The sequence below is a fragment of the Pristiophorus japonicus genome, chromosome 4, assembly GCF_044704955.1.
Source record: "Pristiophorus japonicus isolate sPriJap1 chromosome 4, sPriJap1.hap1, whole genome shotgun sequence".
Taxonomy (NCBI): domain Eukaryota; kingdom Metazoa; phylum Chordata; class Chondrichthyes; family Pristiophoridae; genus Pristiophorus; species Pristiophorus japonicus.
In genome coordinates, this window is record NC_091980.1 from 156,011,214 (window position 1) to 156,036,417 (window position 25,204).

The 25,204-nt window shown below is 50.7% G+C and overlaps 1 protein-coding gene across 4 annotated transcripts in view; it reads left to right on the forward strand.

Moving 5' to 3' along the window:
* psen1 (presenilin 1) overlaps window positions 1-25,204 on the forward strand; it is a 103,821-nt gene that overhangs the window by 17,248 nt on the left and 61,369 nt on the right. For all 4 annotated transcript variants that reach the window (XM_070878695.1, XM_070878693.1, XM_070878696.1 and 1 more), the window contains one exon: window positions 19,725-19,960. In XM_070878695.1, coding sequence (XP_070734796.1) covers window positions 19,746-19,960 — 215 coding nt within the window. In that variant the 5' untranslated portion in view covers window positions 19,725-19,745. The remainder of the gene's footprint in view (window positions 1-19,724; window positions 19,961-25,204) is intronic.

Consider the following 25,204-nt stretch of genomic DNA (forward strand, 5'->3'; position numbering starts at 1 on the left):
AGTGCATACGATGTAGTATATATGGACTTTAGCAAGGCTTTTGATAAGGTTCCGCATGGTAGACTGGTCATGAAGGTTAAAGCCCATGGGATCCAGGGCAAAGTGGCAAGTTGGATCCAAAATTGGCTTAGAGGTAGGAAGCAAAGGGAAATGTTTGATGGATGTTTTTGCAACTGGAAGGATGTTTCCAGTGGGGCTCAGTACTGGGTCCCTTGCTTTTTGTGGTATAGATCAACGATTTAGATTTGAATATAGGAAGTACGATTAAGAAGTTTGCAGACGACACTAAAATTGTCTGTGGTTGATAATTAAGAGGAAAGTCATGACTGCAAGAGGATATCAATCTACTGGTCAGGTGGGCAGAGCAGTGGCAAATGGAATTTAATTCAAAGAAGTGTGAGGTAATGCATTTTGGGAGGGCTAATAAGGAAAGGGTATACACATTAAGCGGTAGGCCACTTAATAGTGTAGATGAACAAAGGGACCTTGAAGTGCTTGTCCACAGAACTCTTTTTGGGAGAAAATTAAAACATTAAATCATTAAATCGTGTCCCCTCGATCTGGGGGGCACACCAAACATTTCCAAGGCTCTTTTTTTGTGTTTTTTTTTTAAAGTTTTTTTTGGGGTACTAAAATCATATTTTTTTCCTCCAAGTGCCCCCTACAAAAGGGGAGGGGATCACTAAAAACACCGGCAATTAAAACAAATTAAACTTTAAAACATAAAATCAAATTAAAATTTGGTTGCCCGGGGTGACGATGCACTCCAGTCCCTCCGGCGTCCACCTCTCGCGGAAGGCCGCGAGCGTACCGGTGGACACCGCGTGCTCCATCTCCAAGGACACCCTGGCGCGGATGTACGCGCGGAAGAGAGGCAGGCAGTCAGGCTGAACGACCCCCTCGACCGCCCGCTGCCTGGACCGGCTGATGGCACCCTTGGCCGTGCCCAGGAGCAGTTCTACGAGGAGGCCCTCGGACCTACCCGCTCCCCTCCGCACAGGGTGCCCAAAGATCAGGAGTGTGGGACTGAAGTGCAGCCAGAATTTCAGGAGCAGCCCCTTTAAATAATAAAACAGGGGCTGCAACCTCGCGCATTCGGTAAAAACATGGAACATGGACTCTTCCAGACCGCAGAAATTGCAGGCGGTCTGGGAGCCCGTGAACCGGCTTAAAAATTTATTGCACTGGACTGCTCCGTGCACCACCATCCAGGCCAAGTCCCCGATAAATACTGAGAGGACTCCCGCGTAGAGTGCCCTCCATCGGGGACCCCCGCCTCCTCCGGACGGCAAGATGGTACGCCATGGCGTGTCCGGACGGCAGGCGAGGATGGCAAAGTTGAGAGTGTGCAGGAGCAGCCCGTACAGCAAACCCCTCCGCGCGGAACTGAAAGGCACGGAGGGGATTTCCTCGAGGCGGCTCAAGTTGTGAGGCGCCGGCTCCCGAGGGAGGTTCCGGGGTTTGGCGCCGATGAGGAATTCCGTCCGGACGGGGGTCAGTTCGGACGGGATCTCCCCACGTGCTTGAGCCTCCTCGATGCACCTAACAGAGTCAAGGCCCAGAGCTGTTTTTAGCGACTCGATGTCATCGGCCGCGCGGCGAACGTTGGCGGAATTTAGGCGCCGCACCAGCGTGTCTGGCGCCATCCAGCCCGCTCCAACGCCATCGAGCAGGTCCCTGACTCTGGTCACCTCACCAGCCACAGCCCTCTCGTCGACTGCCACCTAAAACCTCGGTCGTGGAGGTACAGATTCCCGAGCAGCGGCTCCTGCAGGACAGCCGCCACTCCAGCCGGTGGAGAGCTGCGCTTGGTGGAGACTTTGTTCCAGACCCTGGTGAGTTCCTTGTAAAAGACAGGCAGTTCCTGGAAGGCGGTCCTGACGCCCCCCAAGCTCTCAAACAGGAGCTGCGTGTCGTAGTTGAGGCCGTGCTGCTGGCGGAAGAAATACGTCGCCAGAGCACGCCACCTAGGAGGGGGCTCGACGTAAAGGTATCTCTGCAGGGTCTGAAGACGGAAAGTCGCGAACTGAGTGCTGACGCCCACCAACGACTGACCGCCCTCCCCAAGCGGGAGACTCAAGACCGCGGCAGAGACCCAGTGCTTCCTGTTGTTCCAGAAGAAGTCCGCCAGCTTCTTCTGTATCTTGGTGACAAACGCAGGGGGAGGAGTCAAAGTGACCATCCGGTACCACAACATGGCGGCTACCAGCTGGTTTATGACTAGCGCTCGACCCCTGTAGGACAGCACTCGGAGCAGTCCTGTCCAGCGCCCTAGGCGAGCGGCGACCTTGGCCTCCAGCTCTTGCCAGTTCGCCGGCCAGGCTTCCTCGTCTGGGCTAAGGTAGACTCCCAGATAGAGGAGATGGGTCGTGCTCCAGGCAAAAGGCCTGAGCTCCTCTGGCAGGGAGTCCACCCGCCACTGACCCACCAGGAGTCCGGAACATTTCTCCCAGTTGATCCTGGCAGAGGACGCGGCCGAGTAAATCTCCTGGCACTCACGCATCCTCCGCAGGTCAGCGGGATCCTCTACTGCGAGGAGCACGTCATCGGCGTAAGCCGAGAGGACGACCTCCACGCCCGGCCCTTGCAGAGCCAGTCCCGTCAACCTCGTCCGCAGGAGGCGCAGGAAAGGCTCCACGCAGATGGCATATAACTGGCCGGACATGGGGCATCCCTGGCGCACCCCTCTCCCAAAGCGAAGGGGCGCCGTTAAGGACCCGTTAACCTTTATCAGACACTCCGCGGCGGCGTACAAAAGTCGGATCCGGACGACGAAATGCGTCCCGAACCCGAAAGCGCGCAGAGTTCCGAACAGATAGTCGTGATCCACCCTGTCGAACGCCTTCTCTTGGTCGAGAGATAGGAAGGCGACCGACAGACCAGCCTCCTAGGAATGATGGGTGAGGTCCCAGACCAGATGGATGTTATCGTGAATTGTCCGGCCCGGGACCGTGTAGGACTGGTCGGGGTGGATCATGTGGTCCAGCACGGCGCCAAGGCGAGCAGACATCGCCCTGGCGAAGATTTTGTAGTCCGTGCTGAGGAGGGAGACCGGGCGCCAGTTCTGAAGGAGGCGGAGATCACCCTTCTTAGGCAGCAGGATGATGACTGCCCTGCGCCAAGAGAGGGGCATCTCCCCGGTCACCAGACTTTCCCCCAGGACCCGCGCGTAGTCGCCCCCCAGGACGTCCCAGAACGCCCTGTGGAACTCCACGGTCAGCCTGTCCAGCCCCGGGGCTTTTCCCCTCGAGAGCCGGGCGAGGGCGCCGGTCAGCTCCGTCAGGCTTAGCTGAGCTTCCAGATTTTCGGCGCCCTCCGGGCCGACTTCCGGCAAGTCCTCCCACGAAACTCTACGCGCTTCCTCGCTGGATGGCTCCGGAGAGAACAGATCCCCGTAATATTCACGGGCCCTGTTGTTGACGCCCTCTAGATCCGAGACGAGAGAGCCGTCGTCGGCCAGCAGCGTCAAGAGCTGCTTACGGACACTGTCTTTTTTCCAGCGAGTAGAAGAAGGGGGAGCCTAGTCCAGATCCCGCAGGAACCGGATCCGCGACCTCACGAACGCGCCTCGGGACCCGACGAGCTGCAGGTCCTTCAACGCGGCCGCCTTCGCTTCGTACACCGTCCGCAGGGCCGGGTCCTCGACGACTTGACCGAGACGGGACTCCAGGTCGAGCACCTCTTTTTCTAGGCGCCCGACCCTGGCCGCCCGCTTCTTGGTCGACCCCCTCGCGTACTCTTGACAGAAGACGCGGACGTCCCACCATAGCCTCAAGGAGGGGAAGCCCCCCTTTGCTTCCTTCTCCAGTTGGCCCAGAAACGACAGAACGAGTCCTGGAACCGCACGTCCTCCAGCAGCTGGTTGTTAAAGTGCCAGTACGTGGACCCCGTCCTCGCGCGGAGCGAAGCGAGCTCCGCCCACACCAGGTGGTGGTCTGAACACGGCACCGGCCGCATGGAGGCCGCCGGGACGCAGGAAACGTACGCCCGAGACACGTAAAGGTGGTCGACTCTCGACCATCCTACTCCAGGCCTCACCCAAGTAAAGGTGCTGGAGTCGGGATGGAGATTTCGCCAGACGTCCACCAAGTCGAAGGACCTGACCAGGTCCCTCAACTTCTCGATCGCCGTCATGCTCTGCGGGGCACCGGAGCGGTCCCTCGCCTCGAGGGTGCAGTTAAAATCCCCCCCCCCGAGGACAATGCAGACGTCGACGGAGCCAAGAAGAGCAGACACTTCTTCGAAAAAGCAAGTTTGCTGCGGGCCGGGCTGAGGGGCGTACACGTTCACGAGATGGACGGCACGTCGCCCAGACGAACCATGACGTGCAGCAAGCGGCCTGGCACGGGCTCCTCGACCTCCAAGATCTCCGGCTGAAAATGTGGGGGCAACAAGATGGCCACCCCACACGAAGTGGTAGTGAGGTGGCTCATGCGGACCTCTCCTTGCCATTCCAGGAGCCACGTGGCTTTGTCTCCCGGAACAGTGTGGGTTTCTTGCAGGAAGCACACCGCATATTTCCCCTCCCGCAGGAGCGAAAAATTGTTAAATCTACGGTGTGCCTCTCTGCCGCCGTTGATGTTGAGGCAGGCTATGGTTATCTTCATGACAAAAGCATAGTGCAACCTCTACCTAACCTATTGTGGGGGGGGGGGGAGTGGAGTCGTTTGTTGACCTCCACTCCTTCAGCAGCCCAGCGAGGAACCTTTTGAGCCGGTGCAGCTCAAGGCCTTGCGCCTTTGATAAGGGCTCGCCCGCGGGCATGGTTTTAGCGGCGGCGCGGACGGACGCGACAAGCAGCCCCGGCTCGGACCATCTTTCCAGGGCCAGATGGGCTCAGTTGCGGCGACCCTGGCTCTGGACCAAAAAGTCCCGGAGTTCCTTTGCAGGAATGAGGGGGAACTCAGCGGCGCGCACGAGGAGATCCACCGCCTCACTGGCGATGGACTCGAGATCTTCTCCCTCGTCCCCCACCGAGTCCCCGTCCCCCTCCGGGAGGTCGCTGCCAGCAGCCGGCCCGTCGACCGCACAAGGTACGGCAAACGGTCCGGCCACTCCATCTGGCCCTGGCTCTGCCCCGATCCCACCCCCAGGATCGTCGGCAGAGGAGTCCCCACTGGGCTCTTTTAAAAGTGGTGCTGGGTCAGGAAGCGACAGCGGAAGGGGTTCCTCCTCCACCCCAGAAGCCGGGGAACGCGGAGAGACCTGGCCAAAGTAATTCTCCAGGTCCTCCAAGTACCCCAGCTCCAAAGTAGGGGGCGAGGGTTGTTGTTCTTCCCCCTACCCGCCGCCACCCCCCGGCCCAGCGTGTACAGAATCGTTAAAATTGTTCATATTTTCCGTTTCTTCCGGGCCGAGCGACACCCGAGGGAAGTTGGTTAATAGCTGGGCGGGCTCAAGTTCGGCCTTTTCGGCTCCGCCCGCCTCAGTCCCCGGGACGCTTGACCCGGCAGCAACGCATTCCTCCGCTGGCCCCACGCCCCCCACGACAGGCAGATCTTCCACGCCATCCCCGGGAGGCAGAGGCTGGGCAGCCTTGACTGTCTCACCCTCCCCGGGGACAGATTCCTCCTGCCTACGGCGCAGTTTGGGGGCGCTGGCGGGGGACGCGGCGGGCACGTACTCTTCCGCGGAGGGATGTTGTTCCCCCTCCGCCACATTGGAGCGGCGCCTCCTTTTGTTCCTGGGGGGGCGCGGAGGCAGGGAGACCTCCATGTCTGCCGAGGCCTCCCGCTCCACTCCGCCCTTTTTCTTATCTTGCCCGCGCCTGAACCCCTCTGCGGTATTGGTCAAGGGCTCGGGCTCAGGGCACCCCGCGCTCGCCGGTGACGGGGTTGGGCTGAGCGCTGTAAACAAATTGTCTGGCGCACTGAGGGGACCCGCCTCGAAATGTTTCGCCGCCTTCCGCGCCTTCCTTCCGATCGGGCTCTCCCTCCCCCCCTGCCGGAGGCCGTGAAAACAAAGGCCCCCGACGATGCCCGCGCACCTACAGCTCCCGGCACGCGGACGCTACTAGGGGGAGGGGTGGCGGCGGCGCCAGCCTTGGCCGCCTTCGGTGGTTTGGCGGCCTTGGAGGCGGGGCAGTTCTTGCGAACGTGCCCCACCTCCCTACAGGCATTGCACCGTCCGACGTCCAGAAGACGCGGTAGGCAGTCCCCTCGTGCACCACATTAAAATTGCCCTCCGTCATCTCCTCCCGCGCCAGCCGGACAAAAAGCTGGCGGCGGAAGGAGAACACATGGCGCAGGCTGTTCTCCCTGAGACCAAGCGGTATGGGGTTGATCCCTGACCTTACCTCCCCCAGTTGGTGTAGGTGAGGGAGGAGGAGCTCAGCGGGAACAAAGGGCGGGATGTTTGAAAGAATGACCCTCTGCGCGGTGGCCTCGAGAGGGTCCACCGGCAGGAACGTCCCACCAACCGTGAGCCCCTTTTCAAGGGACACCGCCCGCTCCGACCCCAGGAAGAATACAGCCTTCCCAGACATCTTGGAGGCTGCGACAATGGCCGAGGGGCCGACTACCCCAGCCATCGCCCGCACGCACTCCTCGATGCTCATTGTCGGGTGAGTGTAGCTCTTGACCCCGTGTTTTTTTGTTATTAGTCTGAATGGTGGCAGGGCAGCAGGAGGCGCAGGAGGCGCCGTGGATGTGGATGCCGCCTGCGCATATGTCTTTGCTGGCCCCGCCACCGGTGTGGATGGGGTCGCCATCACGGGGTCCCTTTAAGGGCCACACCCACCCCAAAGTCACAGGCCTTAATGGTCTTAAATGGTCTCGTTGGTGTTTGAACAGAGGGAGCTCTAAAAGAGGCACACCTCTCCCGTAGTTGACAATTGGGGAGGGGCCTTGCTCCCTCTGCTCAGTTGTCTTAATTGTCTTATTTCCAAATTAGGAGGAAAGGGCTCTCAGAGAGAGAGGGGAGAGACAGAGAGAGAGAGAGAAAGAGAGGGGGGGGGTGGGAAAGAGGGAAGCTGCGAGGGCAGGTCTCCCCTCACAGCGATGGGTGTGTGTTTCTTGGGGTGCACTCCCCAGATGACAAAAAACACAGTCTTTGTCGATGGTCTTCGGGTGGGGGGAGAAGATGTCTTCACCTGGGGTAGTTGGAGCCACCCAGGCACACACCCCCAACGATGTAAAATAGGGTAATTAATGATTCTTCAGCCAGGTAGCTCCAGCTATCCCAGGCTAGACAATGGGGGAGGGGTGCTTCAGTGGTGTGTGGGACCTAGCTGTAAGCAAGACCCCCACACACACACACCCCCCGCGATGTTCCGGCCCTCGAGATATCTTCTTTCCTCCCCCCACCGATACAACAAAGTCTTTCGGGGAATGCACCAAAACACACCCACCTGTCGAAGATTGTAGAAATGGCTCTCCCTCCTTCCACACTGGATGGTGTTTTCTCAGGTTGTTCTTTTCCCCCTCTCTCCAACTCTCTGTAGCAGTAATAAAGTTGATACATTTTTCTGCTCTCCTCCTCTCCCTCTGGATGTTGAATTGTAGTAAGCCAGCCCCCTCCTCCTCTTCCTGGGCTGTTTCACAGGGCTCACTCAAGGCCTCCCAGACAGGAGCAACAGCAGGGAGTTCTTTCTCTCACCACAGCAGAGCTCCAACTGAATAGGCCACGCCTCCAAAGCTCCACCATTGGTCCACAGATCCCTGAATGTAGCAGGCCAGGTGGATAAGAAGGCATACGGAATGCTTGCCTTTATTGGCCGAGGCATAGAATATTAGAGCAGGGAGGTAATGCTTAAATTGTGTAATACTTTGGCTAGGCCACAGCTGGAATACTGCGTGCAGTTCTGGTTGCCATATTATCGGAAGGTCGTGATTGCACTCGAGCGGGTGCAGAGGAGATTTACTAGGATACTGCCTGGAATGGAGAATCTTAGTTATGAGGACAGATTGGATAGGCTGGGTATGTTCTTGTTGGCACAGAGGGAGTTGAGAGGAGACCTCATTAAGGTGTACAAAATATTGAGGGGCCTGGACATAGTGGATTGTAAGGGCATATTTCCATTGGTGGAGGGGTCAACAACTAGAGGGCATAGTTTTAAGGTGGTTGATGGAAGGTTTAGAGGGGATTTGAGGGAGGCTTCTTTACGCAGAGGGTTGTGGGGATCTGGAACTCGCTGCCTCGAAGAGTGGTGGATGCAGAAACCCTCACTACTTTTAAGAGATGGTTGGATGGGCACTTAAAGTGCCGTAACCTCAGGGATACGGACCTCGAGCTGGTAATTGGGATTAGACTAGATGACCTTTTGTTGGCCGCTGCAGATATAATGGTGAGTACTGCAGGGAATAGAATACGGCCAGGGTGATCTTCTGGACTAGTTTCGATTGCCTGGATGGGTTAGAGAGGAATTTTGCCAGATTTTTTTCTCCCTAAATTGGCCTGGGTTTTAATCTGGTTTTTGCGCCTCCCAGGAGATCACATGGCTCCGGTTGGGGTGGAGTGCAGAATGTTTGTGTAAGGGGTGTTGCAGTTGTGTGAGGCGGACTGGTTGGGCTGGGTGCTCTTTGCTTTTCCGTTATTGTTCAATGTTCATAGGTTTATATGTAACCTTCAGGGCTGCTGACCAAGGGCCATGCGGCTCTTTGTCGGCCGGCGCAGACACGATGGGCTGAAATGGCCTCCTTCTCCGCTGTAAATTTCTATGTTTCTTAGCATTTGTCTTAGGCAGAACCAGACTGTATGCAACCTAGGTGTCATATTTGACCCTAAAATGAGCTTCCGGACACACATCGGCGGCATAACTAAGACTGCCTATTTCCACCTCGAACATTGCCCGTCTCCTGCCTCAGCTCATTTGCTGAAACCTTCATCCGTATCTTTGTTACCTCTAGACTTGACTACTCCAACGCATTCCTGGCTAGCCTCCTACATTCTACCCTCTGTAAACTTGAGGTCATCCAAAACTTGGCAGCCCACATCTAACTGAGACCAAGTCCCGCTCACCCATCACCCCTGTGTTAGCCGACCTACATTGGGTCCCGATTAAGCAAGCCTTCGATTTCAAAATTCTCATCCTTGTTTACAAATCCCTCCATGGCCTCACCCTGCACACCACCACCACCCCCCCCCCCCCCCAAACTCTCTAATCTTCAGTCTCACAACCCCACGAGATGTCTGCGCTCCTCTAATTGTGCCCTTTTGAGCATCCCTGATTATATTTGCTCAACCATCGATGGCTGTGCCTTCTGTTGCCTGTGCCCCAAGCTCTGGAACTCCCTGCCTAAACCTCTCTGCCTCTCTACCTCTCTTTCCTCCTTCAAGTCTCCCCTTAAAACCTACCTCTTTGACCAAGCTTTTGGTCATCTGCTGTCATTTCTTGTGGCTCGGTGTCAAATTTATTTTGTCTTGCAACACTCCTGTGAAGCGCCTCGGGACGTTTTACTATGTTAAAGGCACTATATAAATACAAGTTGTTGTGTCAAGGCAGGATGAGGCTCCACTGTACACTGGCACCCTGCACAGTCTGGGGTCTCGCCTGACTTGATGGGATCTTGTCTGAGGGCTGCTGGTCCATGGACTGGTCAGTGTGAGAAGCCCCTCTCCATTAGAGGGCCCCCCCCGGTGGAGCAGAAAATCTTGAGGATTAAGTCTTAAGATTTGCCTGATTCTGTAAAATGGGCCAGAATTTAAAATGTTAGTTAAATTAGTACCGTTTAAGTGTATTTATATACAGATGCAGCTATATTGAAATGTATTCTTGCTATGAAATCTTGTATATAAATTCTCTATCTTTTATAATTGCCAATTTCAAACCCTTGAGTAATAATAGACGGCAGGGGAGAAATGTGTAACTAGTTGGAGACACATGCATGCATAAAGGTGTGACTTGTAAGCTAACTGGTTTAAAAGATCCTGTAACGTTCCCCTTTGATGGGACTGAAAAGTAACAGCTGTTACTGTTCAGTAAACTCGCTCAAGGACAGGTTGCATGACATACCCGGGGAGACTTTGGAACTTTATAAAAAGCTGTTATATTGCCACGTCTGGCTGTTAAATGAGGGCAGTAACATTCCAATAAAACTTAATGCTCACATATCCTTAAAGTGAAACACTATTTTATCAAAAACGGTGCAAAATGAAATGCCTGTAGCTTTATTGAAGTCCGTCACTGCTTAATTCGACGGTTGGATACTGCTGGTTAAACTGTCCGAATGATTCAGTTACTGAATTCATTGCCGAGTGCAGATCTGAGACATGTCGACAGGAACGATTCCTATTTGATCCACAGCCTGTATTCCGTCAGTCCAGAGAGATTCAAAGAAGCAGAACAACAACTTTTATTATTGTAGCGCCTAATAAAATATCCCAAGGCGCTTCACAGCAGTGTTACAAGACAAAACACATACATTTGACACCGAGCCACAAGAAGAAATTACAGCAGATGACCAAAAGCTTAAAAAAAAGATAGGTTTTAAGGAGCATCTTAAAGGAGGGTGGAGAGGTTTGGGGATGGAATTCCAGAGCTTGGGGCCGAAGCGACAGACGGCACGGCCACTCATGGTTGAGCAGTTGGTGCTCAAGAGGGCAGAATTTGAGGAGCGCAGACATTTCGTGAGGCTGAAAGAGATTACAGAGATAGGGAGGGGCGAGGCCAGTAAATCAGGATGTAAATTTTCAAATCGCAAGGAAGGATTTCACAGCTGTGATGTCACTATTTCCTTCCTCTGCCAAAAGTAGGCAGCGCTGAAGATATTTGAGCTCCAGTGTTCCAATGAACAATAACAGGCATGTACACTACGCACAAAGTAACACAATGAATGATCTCCATTATAAGTTGTTTTTATAAATGTGCAGAATTATTTATTTTAAAATCACAATAATCTACATCACAATTTTCTTCACGGCAGCTTATCAATGTGTACGTCTAACACTTTAAAAAAAGGTAAATTTTTTTGAGAAGCTTTGCCTTGAAACAAGATATTTATTGGAAAATGCTACCAGATCTTTGGAGAGATCAGTTTCACTGCCCAGAAAACTAAATCAATTGTGGTGTTATTCAATAGGAGACAAGTTTTTACTCGTCAGAAACTGAAGTTGTTCCACTGGTAGAACGGAGAAACACGGTTTGCAAAATGCTGCATTTTGCTACAGACTGTGTATTTTCCATTACTGCAAATTAAATTTTGTGCTGTTCAATATTGGTGGTAATAGTAAAACAGCCCGGTTATCATACAATCATAGAAATATACGGCACAGAAGAAGGCCATTTGGCCCATCGTGTCTATGCTGGCCGAAAAAGAGCTGTCCAGCCTAATCCCACTTTCTAGCTCTTGGTCGGTAGCCTTGTAGCTTACGGCACTTCAAGTGCACTTCCAAGTGCTTTTTAAATGCAATGAGGGTTTCTGCCTCTACCACCCTTTCAGGCATTGCGTTCCAGACCCACACCACCCTCTGGGTAAAAACGTTTCTCCTCAACTCCCCTATTTACAGGTGCAGTGGGTTCTTTGTTGTCCGATAACTCTCAATGCAACAACGGAGATATTTTGTACACACTGCCTCGCACTTATTAATTCATTGCCCTCTAAACCAGGGGTTCTCTCTCTCTCTTGCTTCTGAGGTCCCCCTCCCATGTTATAAAATTCCACAAGATAAGTAACAAGTATTTTTTCTATATAAAGATTAGTTATACAATAAAACAAATATTTTTCTTAATGTGAAACGTTGCTGGTGCTGGGTGCCAGATTGAGGTGATTGTGGGGGGAGTGGGTTCCAGATCGAGGTGAGTGTGAGGGGAATGGGCTCCTGATCAAGGTGAGTGTGAGGGGAATGGGTTCCAGATCGAGGTGAGTGTGGGTAGAGTGGGCTCCAGATCAAGGCTCGGGTGAGGAGTGTAGTGACTTGTTGCTGTAGCGAGTCTTGCGACTGTGAGCAGCGAAGCTCAGTTGCTGGCCTTTGGCTGGTCGTGGCACTCAAGTGCGTGTTTAAAAATTCAGAGACACAGAGAGGCAGGCGTAGGTGAGTTGTGCAAGGCCTACATTCTCAGTCCTGATCAGGACCTCTGTCCTATCCCACATCCTACCCCCTTCACCCATCACCCTGTGCTCCCTGATCTACCTTGGCTGCCAGACCCCCAGTGCTTCAAATTTAAAATTCTTAATCCTTGTGTTTAAATCCTCCTTATCTCTGCAGCTTTACAACCCACCAAGTACTCTACATAAGAACAAAAGAAATAGGAGCAGGAGTAGGCCATACGGCCCCTCGAGCCTGCTCCACCATTTAATGCGATCATGGCTGATCTGATCATAGACTCAGCTCCACTTCCCCGCCCGCTCCCCATAACCCCTTATCGTTTAAGAAACTGTCTATTTCTGTCTTATGTCTATGTCCCAGCTTCCACAGCTCTCCGAGACAGCGAATTCCACAGATTTACAACCCTCTCTGTTTTAAATGGGCAGCCCCTTATTCTAAGATCATGCCCTCTAGTTCTAGTCTCCCCTATCGGTGGAAATATCCTCTCTGCATCCACCTTGTCAAGCCCCCTCATAATCTTATACGTTTCAATAAGATCACCTCTCATTCTTCTGAATTCCAATGAGTAGAGGCTCAACCTTTCCTCATAAGTCAACCTTGTAAACCTTCTCTGAGCTGCCTCCAAAGCAAGTATATCCTTTCGTAAATATGGAAACCAAAACTGCACGCAGTATTCCAGATGTGACCTCACCAATACCCTGTATAGCCGTAGCAAGACTTCCTTGCTTTTATACTCCATCCCCTTTGCAACAAAGGCCAAGATTCCATTGGCCTTCTTGATCACTTGCTGTACCTACATACTATCCTTTTGTGTTTCATGCACAAGTACTCCCAGGTCCCACTGTACTGCAGCACTTTGTAATCTTTCTCCATTTAAGTAATAACTTGCTCTTTGATTTTTTTTCTGCCAAAGTACATGACCTCACACTTTCCAACATTATACTCCATCTGCCAAATTTTTGCCCACTCACTTAGCCTGTGACTTAGCTGTACTCTGCATTCCTTTAACTCTGCATCTCCACTGCCTTCACCCCACCATTTACAGGGATGGGGGAAGGAACAGATATGAGGATGGGGTCGGACAGGGCTGTGGGAGGTTGGGACATAGTGATTTAGACAGGAGGATGAGAGTTTTTAAACAAGGTGTTGGGGGACCAAGAGCCAAAGACCAGAGCCAAGAGCACCTACCTCGCCCACTCACTGTTCTCCCCCCCCCCCCCCCCCCCCCCGTGTCTGGGTCCTCGCCCGCTCACAGTTCATTCACTCACTCTGCTCCGCGCGCCCACTCACAGCTCATTCACTCTGTTCCCCGTGCTGGGTTCTGCACTCACCTACCTCGCCCTCTCATAGCTCATTCACTCACTCTGCTCCGCGCGTCTACTCACAGCTCATTCACACTCACTCTGTTCCCCGTGCCTGGGTCCTCGCCCACTCACAGCTCATTCACTCTCACTCTGTTCCCCGTGCTGGGTTCTGCACTCACCCACCTCGCCCACTCACAGCTCATTCACTCACTCTGCTCCGCGCGCCCACTCACAGCTCATTCACTCACTCTGTTCCCCGTGCCTGGGTCCTTGCCCACTCACAGCTCATTCACTCACTCTCTTCCCCGTACTGGGCTCTGCACTCACCCACTCACAGCTCATTCACTTACTCTGTTCCCCTTGCTGGACTCAACATGCCCACTCACAGCTCATTCATTTGCTGTTCCCCTTGCCAGGCTCCGCCCACCCACCTTGTGCACTCGAATCTCACAGCCCAAGCCTCATTGGCTCATTTCATTCCGGTGACGTTGCAGAAGGTGATGCACCACAGCTCGCGGAAGTTCTACTTTGCACAATTGGTTGACTGTGAGAGCCCCGGGAGACGTGTGAACAATGGTTCCCCCTATTTTTTTTGGGGTGCGTAGCCAATTCAGTTTCACGCATACACAGAATAACGTTGGAAAATCCGATCCTGGGATGCTCGGGACCAAGGGAATGTTGCATATGAATTGTATTTTTATCCGGCAAACCCGTATCTGAAGGGAAATGCCTTTTTGATTTGAATTTTTGCACATTATGATCAGGAAGTGTGTCAAGTAGTGGGTGAACTTAAAGTCCAAAAGTGTTTCAAAAACCAAAATCAGAAATTGTAATTTTGAAAGTGCAGTCAATGTTCATTAGAGTGAGAGGCACAGCAGATTGTGCCAGGCCCACATTCTACACATTGGTTTTATTTGGCAGACCCCTTGAAACCTTCTTGCGGACCTGTAGGGTGCCATGAACCTCCGGTTGGGAACCCCTGCACTAAACCAGTGGTTCTCAAATTTGTGGTTGAAGGACCCCTTTTCAAATAAATTAGTAATAACAGACCCCCCCCCCATCTAAATTGGACTAAACTCTTTGCACATGTCTGAATGTAAAGCTCATCAGTTTCCTGTTAAAGGGACTTGCTTGAAATTTTGCCAGGGCTGTCCGATATAGTGAACATTGGTGATGCACAAAACTTTTATTTTCCCTTCAGCAGAAAGGTAACACTACAGGTTCAGCAACGTTGCCTGTTGAATACTTCACTTCACAACACCTCCCTGATTTCCCTGAGTGGGTTAGGCTCAGTTGGGCACACTGGCACGGTTACAGCTGCACGACCCGCCTACTCGCTGCTCAGCTGCTGAGTGTTTCAGGGTTGTTTTTCCCTCCCCTTCTCTTGTTTACCAACCCATCTGCACGGGGAATATCGCTGACCCGCTGCCTGGTCCGCAGTATTTCTGGCATTGGGAGACCACCAGTGTCTGGGACCGTGGTTTTAGTCCGGGTCCAGTCACAGGCCCAGCCGCCATACCCAGTGAGCGAAGCTCGGCTTGACCATCATTTCAAATTCCCTTGGACAAGGCTGACTTGGCGGCTCCATTCTACCCTCGCCCAGCCCTGCAATCCATTCCCGGTGTCCCTGCAGCTTCCCGTCTCCCCCCTCGAGATTCTCGGGCAGTCCGAGCCCCCGCTAGTTGGTTACGTGTCCGTTTCCAGAGCTGCCCCGGTGCCTGGCTGAGGATCGTGTAACAGCATCGCGCTGTGCGAGGGCACCTGGGCCTGACATCGAACTCTAATAGTGTGAAATCCCCTCTCGCTGACAGTATACCCTGAGGAAGTCGGAAAGTAACCCCGTCTTGTGCAAGGACTGAGCAAACAGCTGCTTCCGCATGAACACAGCCCCCCCATCCCCCCAGCTTTAACTGTTACTTTGTTTCGGACAAATCTACAGTAGAAACATAGAAAATAGGTGCAGGAATAGGCCCTTCGAGCCTGCATCGCCATGCAATAAGATCATGGCTGATCATTCCCTCAGTACCCCTTTCCTGCTTTCTCTCCATACCCCTTGATCCCCTTAGCCGTAAGGGCCATATCTAACTCCCTCTTGAATATATCCAATGAACTCACATCAACAACTCTGCGGCAGGGAATTCCACTGGTTAACAATTCTGAGTAAAGAAGTTTCTCCTCATCTCAGTCCTAAATAGCCTACCCCTTATCCTAAGACTGTGTCCCCTTGTTCTGGACTTCCCCAACATCGGGAACATTCTTCCCGTATCTAACCTGTCCAGTCCCGTCAGAATCGTTTCTATGAGATCCCCTCTCATCCTTCTAAACTCCAGTGAATAAAGGCCCAGTTGATCCAGTCTCTCCTCATATGACAGTCCAGCCATCCCTGGAGTTAGTCTGGTGAACCTTCACTGCACTCCCTCAATAGCAAGAACATCCTTCCAGATTAGGAGACCAAAACTGAACACAATATTCCAGGTGAGGCCTCAACAAGGTCCTGTACAACTGCAGTAAGAGCTCCCTGCTCCTATACTCAAATCCCCTAAAGTGAAACGTTGGGGGGGGGGAGGGAAATCACTGCCAGAATACAGGGAGATGAGGTGGCCATTAGAGACAAGGTGATACAATGACACTCGGTTCAGGAGGAAGAAAGAGAAAGCAGCAAAAACACAGGTGAGAAGGGCTCGGGGTCCCCAAGCCAGGAGCCGGGAACAAATGGCCGAGGGACAGTGAGAGACCTGACTTGGAACTCCCCAGAGTGAGAGCTCTCGGCTGCACCGCTCGAGCAGGTGAAGGAAATCAAAATAACGGCCAACAGCGCCCCCGACCCGCGCTATCACAGCAACGGGTCTCGTTCACGTTGGTGCGCGGGCTCCCTGGAAAGTCTCTCCGACCCCCCCCCCCCCCCCCCCCCCCCAAGGGTCCGCGGGCTTCAGTTTGAGAACTACTGCTCTAAAGCATTGTTGTTTTGTTTGTGATTTTTTTTTGTGCTCATTCAGGTGTGAGGGTTTAGTGAACTTCAAACGCCCAGTGTTGCATCAAGCACTGAACTCGCTTCAGCAATTTCTGCTGAGCACTTGGATTGCAACACAAAATTGTGAACACATGCATCATTTTCATGCGTTTCAAGTCTTTCAGTTTAAAACTCCATCTCGATTATTATTCCTCGGACTTCTGTTGTTGTTCCTGCCAGAGGGAAAGGGTGGGTGGGACAGGTTTGCCGCACGCTCCTTCCGCTGCCTGCACTTGATTTCTGCATGCTCTCGGCGATGAGATTCGAGGTGCTCAGCGCCCTCTCTGATGCACTTCCTCCACTTAGGGCGGTCTTTGGCCAGGGACTCCCAGGTGTCGGTGGGGATGTTGCACTTTTTCAGGGAGGCTTTGAGGGTGTCCCTGTAATGTTTCCTCTGCCCACCTTTGGCTCGTTTGCTGTGAAGGAGTTCCGAGTAGAGCGCTTGCTTTGGGAGTCTCGTGTCTGGCATGCGAACAATGTGACCTGATCAAGGGTGGGCAGTGCTTCAATGCTGGGGATGTTGGCCTGGTCAAGGACGCTAATGTTGGTACGTCTGTCCTCCCAGGGGATTTGTCGGATCTTGTGGAGGCATTGTTGGTGGTATTTCTCCAGCGACTTGAGGTGTCTACTGTACATGGTCCATGTTTCTGAGCCATGTAGCTTCTTAGACCTTTTAAAGGCCTTTGACACTGTCAACCGCGAGGGTCTATGGAGCGTCCTCCTCCATTTCGGATGCCCCCAAAAGTTCCGCACCATCCTCTGCCTGCTCCACGACGACATGCTGGCCATGATCCTTACCAATGGATCCATTACAGACCCAATCCACGTCCGGACCAGGATCAAACAGGGCTGCATCATCGCCTTGGATAACAGTGCAGTAGTGGGAGGATTTGCAAGGCTGATTAACTGTCTGGTAGACCATGACGTGAACACTCCTTCCATGGCCGCAATCATCTCGACACCAGCCCGTAGGGGGATTCGTCCTCCACGGCGAGAGGTTTTTATGAGCTCCCACAACCCATACAACGAGGGGAGGCCACCCACGCCGACTGGACGTGCGTATCCCGCTGGCTGCAGTATTGCCAACTCGCGCGATTCCATCGTCAGAGACACAAAGTTGTAGTGACGTAAAGCATCTCTCGCGCTGGAATGCCTAAAGCTCGGGATTTGGGGGGGGTGGGGGGAGGAGTTTTTGCGCGCAAAAGTGCCCACAACTTGCACATGAGCGAGCAAAAAAAATACGATGATTGTAGAGTGGCGTATTGGATGGTTGCGTTGTTTTCTGGTGGTAACAGCAACTTGTATTGCGCATTTAGAATGAGAGGTGATCTCATTGAAACATGCAAACTTCTGACAGGGTAGATGCAGGGAGGATGTTTCCCCTGGCTGGGGAGTCTTGAACCAGGGATCACAGTCTCAGAATAAGGGGTTGGTCATTTAGGACTGAGATGAGAAATTTCTTCACTCAGAGGGTGGTGAATCTTTGGAATTCTTTATCCCAGAGGGCTGTGGAGGCTCAGTCTTTGAGTATATTCAAGACAGCGATCAATAGTTTTTTTGATTAAGGGAATCAAGGGATATGGGGATAGTGCAGGAAAGTGGAGTTGAGGTAGAAAATCAGCCATGATCTTGTTGAATGGCGAATTAGGCTCGAGGGGCCGAATGGTCTACTCCTGCTCCTAATTCTTATGTTCTTTAATGTAGTGCAACGTCCCAAGGCACTTCACAGGAGTATTATGTGATAACAATTTGACACCGAACCACAAGTACAAATTAGCGCAGGTGATCAAAAGCTTGACCAAAGAGGTAGGTTTTAAGGAGTATCTTAAAGGAGGAAAAAAAGGTTTTGACTTTCAGAGCTTAGGGCTGAGTCAACAGAAGGCACGGCCACCAATGGTTGAGCAATTATATTCAGGGATGCTGAAGAGGGCAGAATTAGAGGAGCGCAGACTTCTCGGTGGTGGCGGGGGAGTTATAGGGCTGGAGGAGATTCCAGAAATATGGAGGGGCAAGGCCATGGAGGGATTTGTAAACAAGGATGAGAATTTTGAAATCGAGGCATTGCTTAACCGGGAGCCAATGTAGGTCAGCGAGCACAGGGGTGATGGGTGAGCGGGACTTGGTGCGAGTTGGGACACGGGCAGCCGAGTTTTGGATCATCTAGTTTTCGTAGGGTAGAATGTGGGAGGCCAGCCAGGAGTGTGTTGGAATAGTAAAGTCTAGAGGTAACAAAGGCATGGATGAGAGTTTCAGCAGCGGATGGACTGAGGCAGGGGCGGAGACGGATGATGTTACGGAGGTGGAAATAGGCGGTCTTCGTTATGCTGTGTATATATGGCCGAAAGCTCATTTTAAGGTCAAATATGACTCCAAGGTTCTTCGTTGATTGCATATCAAAGAGCAATTGGCCAACAACATTGGTGGTTTTAAAATTTGAAACTCGTACGGGTGTGACGTCCGAAATCCGGAACCTTGGGACCAAGGCCGTTGCGGATTCAAGGTATTTCTGGATTTCGGAATGTCTTTGCTTGGGCCGAGATGGGGAGGGGCGGGGGTGGGGCGCGGAGGGGAGATGAGGTTGGGCGGCCGAGGCGGTGAAGTCATATTTCGCAACATTTTCCAGTTTCCGGATGACCCCGCCATGGATCGGTCCGGATTCCGGAACTCAGGATTTTGGATGTCGTGCCTGCTTGAAAATCAGCAACTTACTGCAGTAGGGAATGGGAAAGCTGATGGTGATCTATTAACCGGACGGATGTGTCGTAGCACACACTGGTCATCGTCAAAGGAAGGGATTCCCATCACTTCTGGAGCATTGCATTCCTGGAGAGAAGATCTAATATCTGCTTCTGAAATGTTACTTGTATATGTAAATTAATCTTAAAACATCAATTCTGCTGTTTAGAACAACTCGAAATACTTGTTCCCAAAGTAAGTCTCCCTCATTGGTGCTCTTTATCAGCACATCATTAATATTATAACTGCAAAGGGATTGTTCTGCAAATAAAACAAGGAGGGAAGATTGTAAAACAAATAAGTAGAACAAAAACCACAAGATGCAGTTCGCAAAAAGGATAAACGCAACAGGAATGCATTAAAATGATATGTAATGTAGGAATACGAGAGAGAGAACATGCCCAGTGCACCCATCTCAGCACTGTAACTGCATGTTTTTTAATGGGGGCGGGGACTGAGTGAGATTTAATTATATTGATGTGCGTCGGATCAATGTGCGTTGCTCCTGAGCTACTTTTAACATACATCAGCACCACCTCTTCCCCATCCCCTGCCCCGCCCGCAACCCTTATGATTGTGATTCAAAAATTGTATCTTGTCTTTTGTTGTCGAGTACTTTCTTTTGATGGTTACGCTTTTCTTTCTTCTCTTCCCCCCACCCCCCGTCCTTCCCAACAATCTTTTCCCAGTCCGACCTTGCCCGCAGGAGGATGAATGATGACGATCCGAGTGTGGAGATCAATGGTCAGTCTCCGAGCGGCACAAGACCAGCCCAGGAAGAGGAGGAGGGCGATGAGGAAGAGCTCACTCTTAAATATGGGGCCAAGCACGTCATCATGCTCTTTGTGCCTGTCACCTTGTGCATGGTGGTGGTGGTAGCAACAATCAAATCAGTTACTTTTTACACACGGAAGGATGGCCAGTTGTAAGTATTTCTTTCCTCTTGAATATTTCATAGTACTGTTTCTTTTACGAAGTTTCCTTTCCCTCCCCTCCCCCCCCCCCCCCCCCCCCCACCTCCTCTCTGCCCCTCTTTTGCGGGGATGATTTGAGTCATGTTGCAGAGATGGTAACATTCACATTTTTAGAAACATAGAAAATAGGAGTAGGCCATTCAGCCCTTGGAGCCTGCACCACCATTCAAAAAGATCATGGCTGATCATTCACTTCAGTACCCCTTTCTTGCTTTCTCTTCATACCCCTTGATCCCTTTAGCCGTAAGGGCCATATCCAACTTCCTCTTGAATATATCTAACGAACTGACATCAACAACTCTCTGCGGTAGAGAATTCCACAGGTTCACAACTCTTGAGTGAAGAAGTTTCTCCTCATCTTGGTCCTAAATGACTTACCCCTTATCCTTAGACTGTGACCCCTGGTTCTGGACTCCCCCAACATCGGGAACATTCTTCCTGCATCTAGCTTGTCCAGTCCCGTCAGAATTTTATGTTTCTATGAGATCCCCTCTCATTCTTCTAAACTCCAGTGAATACAGGCCCAGTCGATCCAGTTTCTCCTCATGTCAGTCCTGCCACCCCCGGGAATCAGTTTGGTGAACCTTCGCTGCACTCCCTCAATAGCAAGAATGTCCTTCCTCAGATTAAGAGACCAAAACTGAACACAATATTCCAGGTGAGGCCTCAACAAGACCCTGCATAGCTGCAGCAAGACCACCCTGCTCCTATACTCAAATCCCCTAGCTATGACGGCCAACGTGCCATTTTCCGCCTTCACCGCCTGCTGTACCTGCATGCCAACCTTCAATGATGTACCATGACACCAAGGTCTCGTTGCACCTCCCCTTTTCCTAATCTGCCGCCATTCAGATAATCTGCCTTCGTGTTTTTGCCCTCAAAATGGATAACTTCATATTTATCCACATTATATTGCATCTGCCATGCATTTGCCCATTCACCTAACCTGTCCAAGTCACCCTACAGCCTCTTAGCATCCTCCTCACAGCTCACACCACCAACCAGTTTAGTGTCATCTGTAAACTTGGAGATATTACACTCAATTCCCTCATCCAAATCATTAATGTATATTGTAAATAGCTGAGGTCCCAGCACTGAGCCCTGCGGCACCCCACTAGTCACTGCCTGCCATTCTGAAAAGGACCTGTTTATCCCGACTCTTTGCTTCCTGTCTGCCAACCAGTTCTCTATCCAAGTCAATACATTACCCCCAATACCATGTGCTTTAATTTTGCACACCAATCTCTTGTGTGGGACCTTGTCAAAAGCTTTTTGAAAGTCCAAATACACCACATCCACTGGTTCTCCCTTGTCCACTCTACTAGTTACATCCTCAAAAAATTCCAGAAGATTTGTCAAGCATGATTTCCCTTTCATAAATCCATGCTGACTTAGACCGACACTGTCACTGCTTTCCAAATGTGCTGCTATTTCATCTTTAATAATTGATTCCAACATTTTCCCACTACTGATGTCAGGCTAACTGGTCTATAATTCCCTGTTTTCTCTCTCCCTCCTTATTTAAAAAGTGTACTATAGAATTTTACAGCACAAACAGGTCATTCGGCCCATCAGGTCCATGCCGGTGTTTATGCTTCACATGAGCCTCCTCCACCCTACTTCATCTCTCCCTATAACAGAAATAGGAGCAGGAGTAGGCCATTTGGCCCCTCGAGCCTGCTCATCATTCAATAACAACATGGCTCATCTGATCTTGGCCTCAACTCCACTTCCCTGCCCGTTCCCCATAACCCTTGACACCTTATCATTCAAAAATCTGTCTATCTCCGCCTTAAAAATATTCAATGACCCAGCCTCCACAGTGCTCTTGAGGTAGAGAATTCCAAAGATTCATGACCCTCAGAAAAAATTCCTCCTAATTTCTGGTTTAAATGGGCAACCCTTTATTCTGAGACTATGCCCCCTAGTCCGAGGGGGGAAACATCCTCTCTGCATCTACCCTGTCAAGCCCCCTCATAATAACGTTTCAATAAGATCACCTCTCATTTTATAAACGCCAATGAGTATATAACCTTCGACTCCTTTCTCCCTTTTGTACCCCTCTAACTTCCCCTTAAATGCATCTATGCTATTCACCTCAACAATTCTTGTGGTAGTGAATTCCACATTCTCACCACTCTCTGGCTAAAGAGGTTTCTCCTAAATTCCTTATTAGTCACTATCGTATATTAATGGCCCTGAGTTTTATACATATAAAATGTAAATTATCTTTACTGATGTCTTGGCATTGGAAGAGCTACAGTGTGCTTTTATTTTGCAAACTCCTCCACTCTGGCACCAAGTTAACGGTACCGTCTGACTACAAACTTCGCTGTCTGATTGTGGGGAACAGTTGAATGATGCAAGGACACGGAATGTGAATTGCGTTTGGCTTGGAGTTTAAAAAAAAATTGCAGTGGAAAAATGAGGGGATGAAGGTTTGAAGTGGAAACAAAGTGTAAAGCCAGCCCAGTTTGCAACCAATACAAGCATGTGGGATTAGATCAAAAATCAGTATTGATGTTACTTCAGTGCAGATTGTAGTTTATGGCATTTAAGGTAACATCATACTGTGTGACAACTTCTAAAACAAAGGCAAAATCCTGCTGGTACTACAGTACTGCGAAATAGAAGCAGTAAATGCTGGAAACTCCGCAGGGCAGGCAGCATCTGTGGGAGAGAAACCGAGATAACGTTTCAGATCGTTGACTTTTCATCAGAACTGCCGATGAACTGCACATCAGAAATGAGTTCTGACGAAAGCATTGAGACGTCCTGTGGTTGTGAAAGGCGCTATATAAATGCAAGTCTTTTAGTGAAAGGTGCTTTAGGGGAGTGTAATCAGACAAGATTTGACACCAAGCCACATAAAGAGATACTAGGACACGTAACCAAAAGCTTAGGGAGGGAATTCCAGAGCTTGGCAGCTGAAGGCACGGCCGCCAATGGTGGGACGATGAGAATCAGGGATGCACAAGAGGCCAGATTTGGAGTTGTGCAGAGATCTCTGAAGAGTTCTGGGAAGTTGCAGAGTTTGGGAGGGGCGAGGCCATTGGAAGGAATTTAACACCAGGATGAGAATTTTAAAATCGAGGTGTTGCCGGATCGGGAGCCAATGCGGATCAGTGAGCACTGGTGATGTGTGAACGGGACTTGGTGCAACTTAGGATACATGCAGTAGAGGTTTAGATGAGCTCATGGTTACAGGGGGGTACAAGGTGGGAGGCTGGTTTGGAGAGCATTAAAATGTTGAGTTAAGCTTAAAAAGTAAAATCTTGAGCACTGCTTCCCAAACATGCACACGATGCTTTTTCTCAATGACCACATTTTTTACTTTTGTATTTATTCACATAGGAACAAGTTATGATCATGAGATTCTTGTGTTGGAAATTGAAGGGAATCTTGGATTGTCATCTGTGGCTTAGTGGGTAGCACACTCGCATGAGTCAGAAGGTTGTGGGTTCAAATGTGAGACACGGGACTTGAGCATATAAATCTAGGCTGACACTCCGGTGCAGTGCTGAGGGAGTGCTGCACTGTCGGAGGTGCCATCTTTCGGATGAGACGTTAAACTGAGGCCCGTCTGCTCTCTCAAGTGGACATAAAAGATCCCATGGCACTATTTTTGAAGAAGAGCAGGGGAGTTTTATCCCCGTTGTCCTGGCCAATATATTTATCTCAATCAACATAAAACAACAGATGATCAGGTCATTATCACATTGCTGTTTGTGGGAGCTTGCTGTACGCAAATTGGCTGCCATGTTTCCTACATCACAACAGTGACAACACTTAAAAGTGCTTGACATGTCCTGTGGCCATGAAAGGCGTGATATGAATGCAAGTCTTAACAAAACTGAAAATCCAAGATGTTAATTCACAGTGGATCAATCAGCATCTGTGAAAAGGGACGATGAGCTCATGTTTGAGGTGTACTAGAAAGCAAGGGAGGTGGGCAAATGCTTGCCATTTCAGTCTCTGGGCACCAGTAAAAGGGTTGAATGACCTGCAAATAATGTAATAAAAAACTGAGATAATCTAAAAAATCTTCTGAGTGAGGTACTGTGAAGATGGTAAAAGATTAAAAGAATGTACAAATAGTTGAGGCTGAAAAGGGCACACACAAACCAAGTGAGAACCGGAAGAAGAGGGATAGAAAGGGTTATGGATATAAGGCGGGTAGATGGAGTTAAGATCCAGGTCAGCCATGATCTAATTGAATAGCTAAATGGCCTCCTACTGTTACTGTTCCCATTTAAAAAAAAACTCATCTCACTATCTTCCATTTTACATTTTCTTCCCCATCTCCCTATTTAAAAATGCATCATGTGACTGGCAAACTTTCCCATTGACTCAATCAGTGCTACTCTTTGGTTAAGGGTATTCAGGGATATGGATCAAAGACGGGTAAATGGAGTTAAGGTACAGATCAGCTAAGATCTAATTGAATGGTGGAACTGGCTGAATGGCCTTCTCCTGTTCCTATGTTCCATAAAGAGGTTAGGGTGGACTGTGGAACAAAAGTGTGCAGAAAAATAGTCAGTCCATCTGTCTTTGGTTTTATGACCATATCGGAGACAGCACTGAGCAGCGACTGCACTGTTCTGGAGGAGAGGAAGTGCAGGTGAACTGTTGTAATGGGAAGCGTTTGGGGCTTTGGACAGTGCTGCTGGAGGACGTCCGTCACAGGTGTTGCATGTGCTGTAGTTACACAGGAAGGTGTTGGAAAAAGGGAGCTGGATGATTGGGGTGGGGACGGCATCGGTGCTGGAAATGAGGCAAGATGATAAAATGTGGAGGCCGGTGGGTCGGAAGTTGAGGAACGGGGAACTCTATTGTCATTTAATCACTCATGCTCTCCACCCTATCACAGTCCTTCCCATTTGCCCTATCATAGACCTTTCCCTTTGTTGCCCTCCACCCTATCACAGACCTTCCCCTTTGTTGCCCTCCACCCTATCACAGACCTTCCCCTTTGTTGCCCTCCACCCTATCATAGACCTTTCCCTTTGTTGCCCTCCACCCTATCACAGACCTTCCCCTTTGTTGCTCTCCACCCTATCACAGAGCTTTCCCTTTGTTGCCCTCCACCATATCTCAGACCTTCCCCTTTGTTGCTCTCCACCCTATCACAGACCTTCCCCTTTGTTGCCCTCCATCCTATCACAGACCTTCCCATTTGTTCTCCCCACAACTTC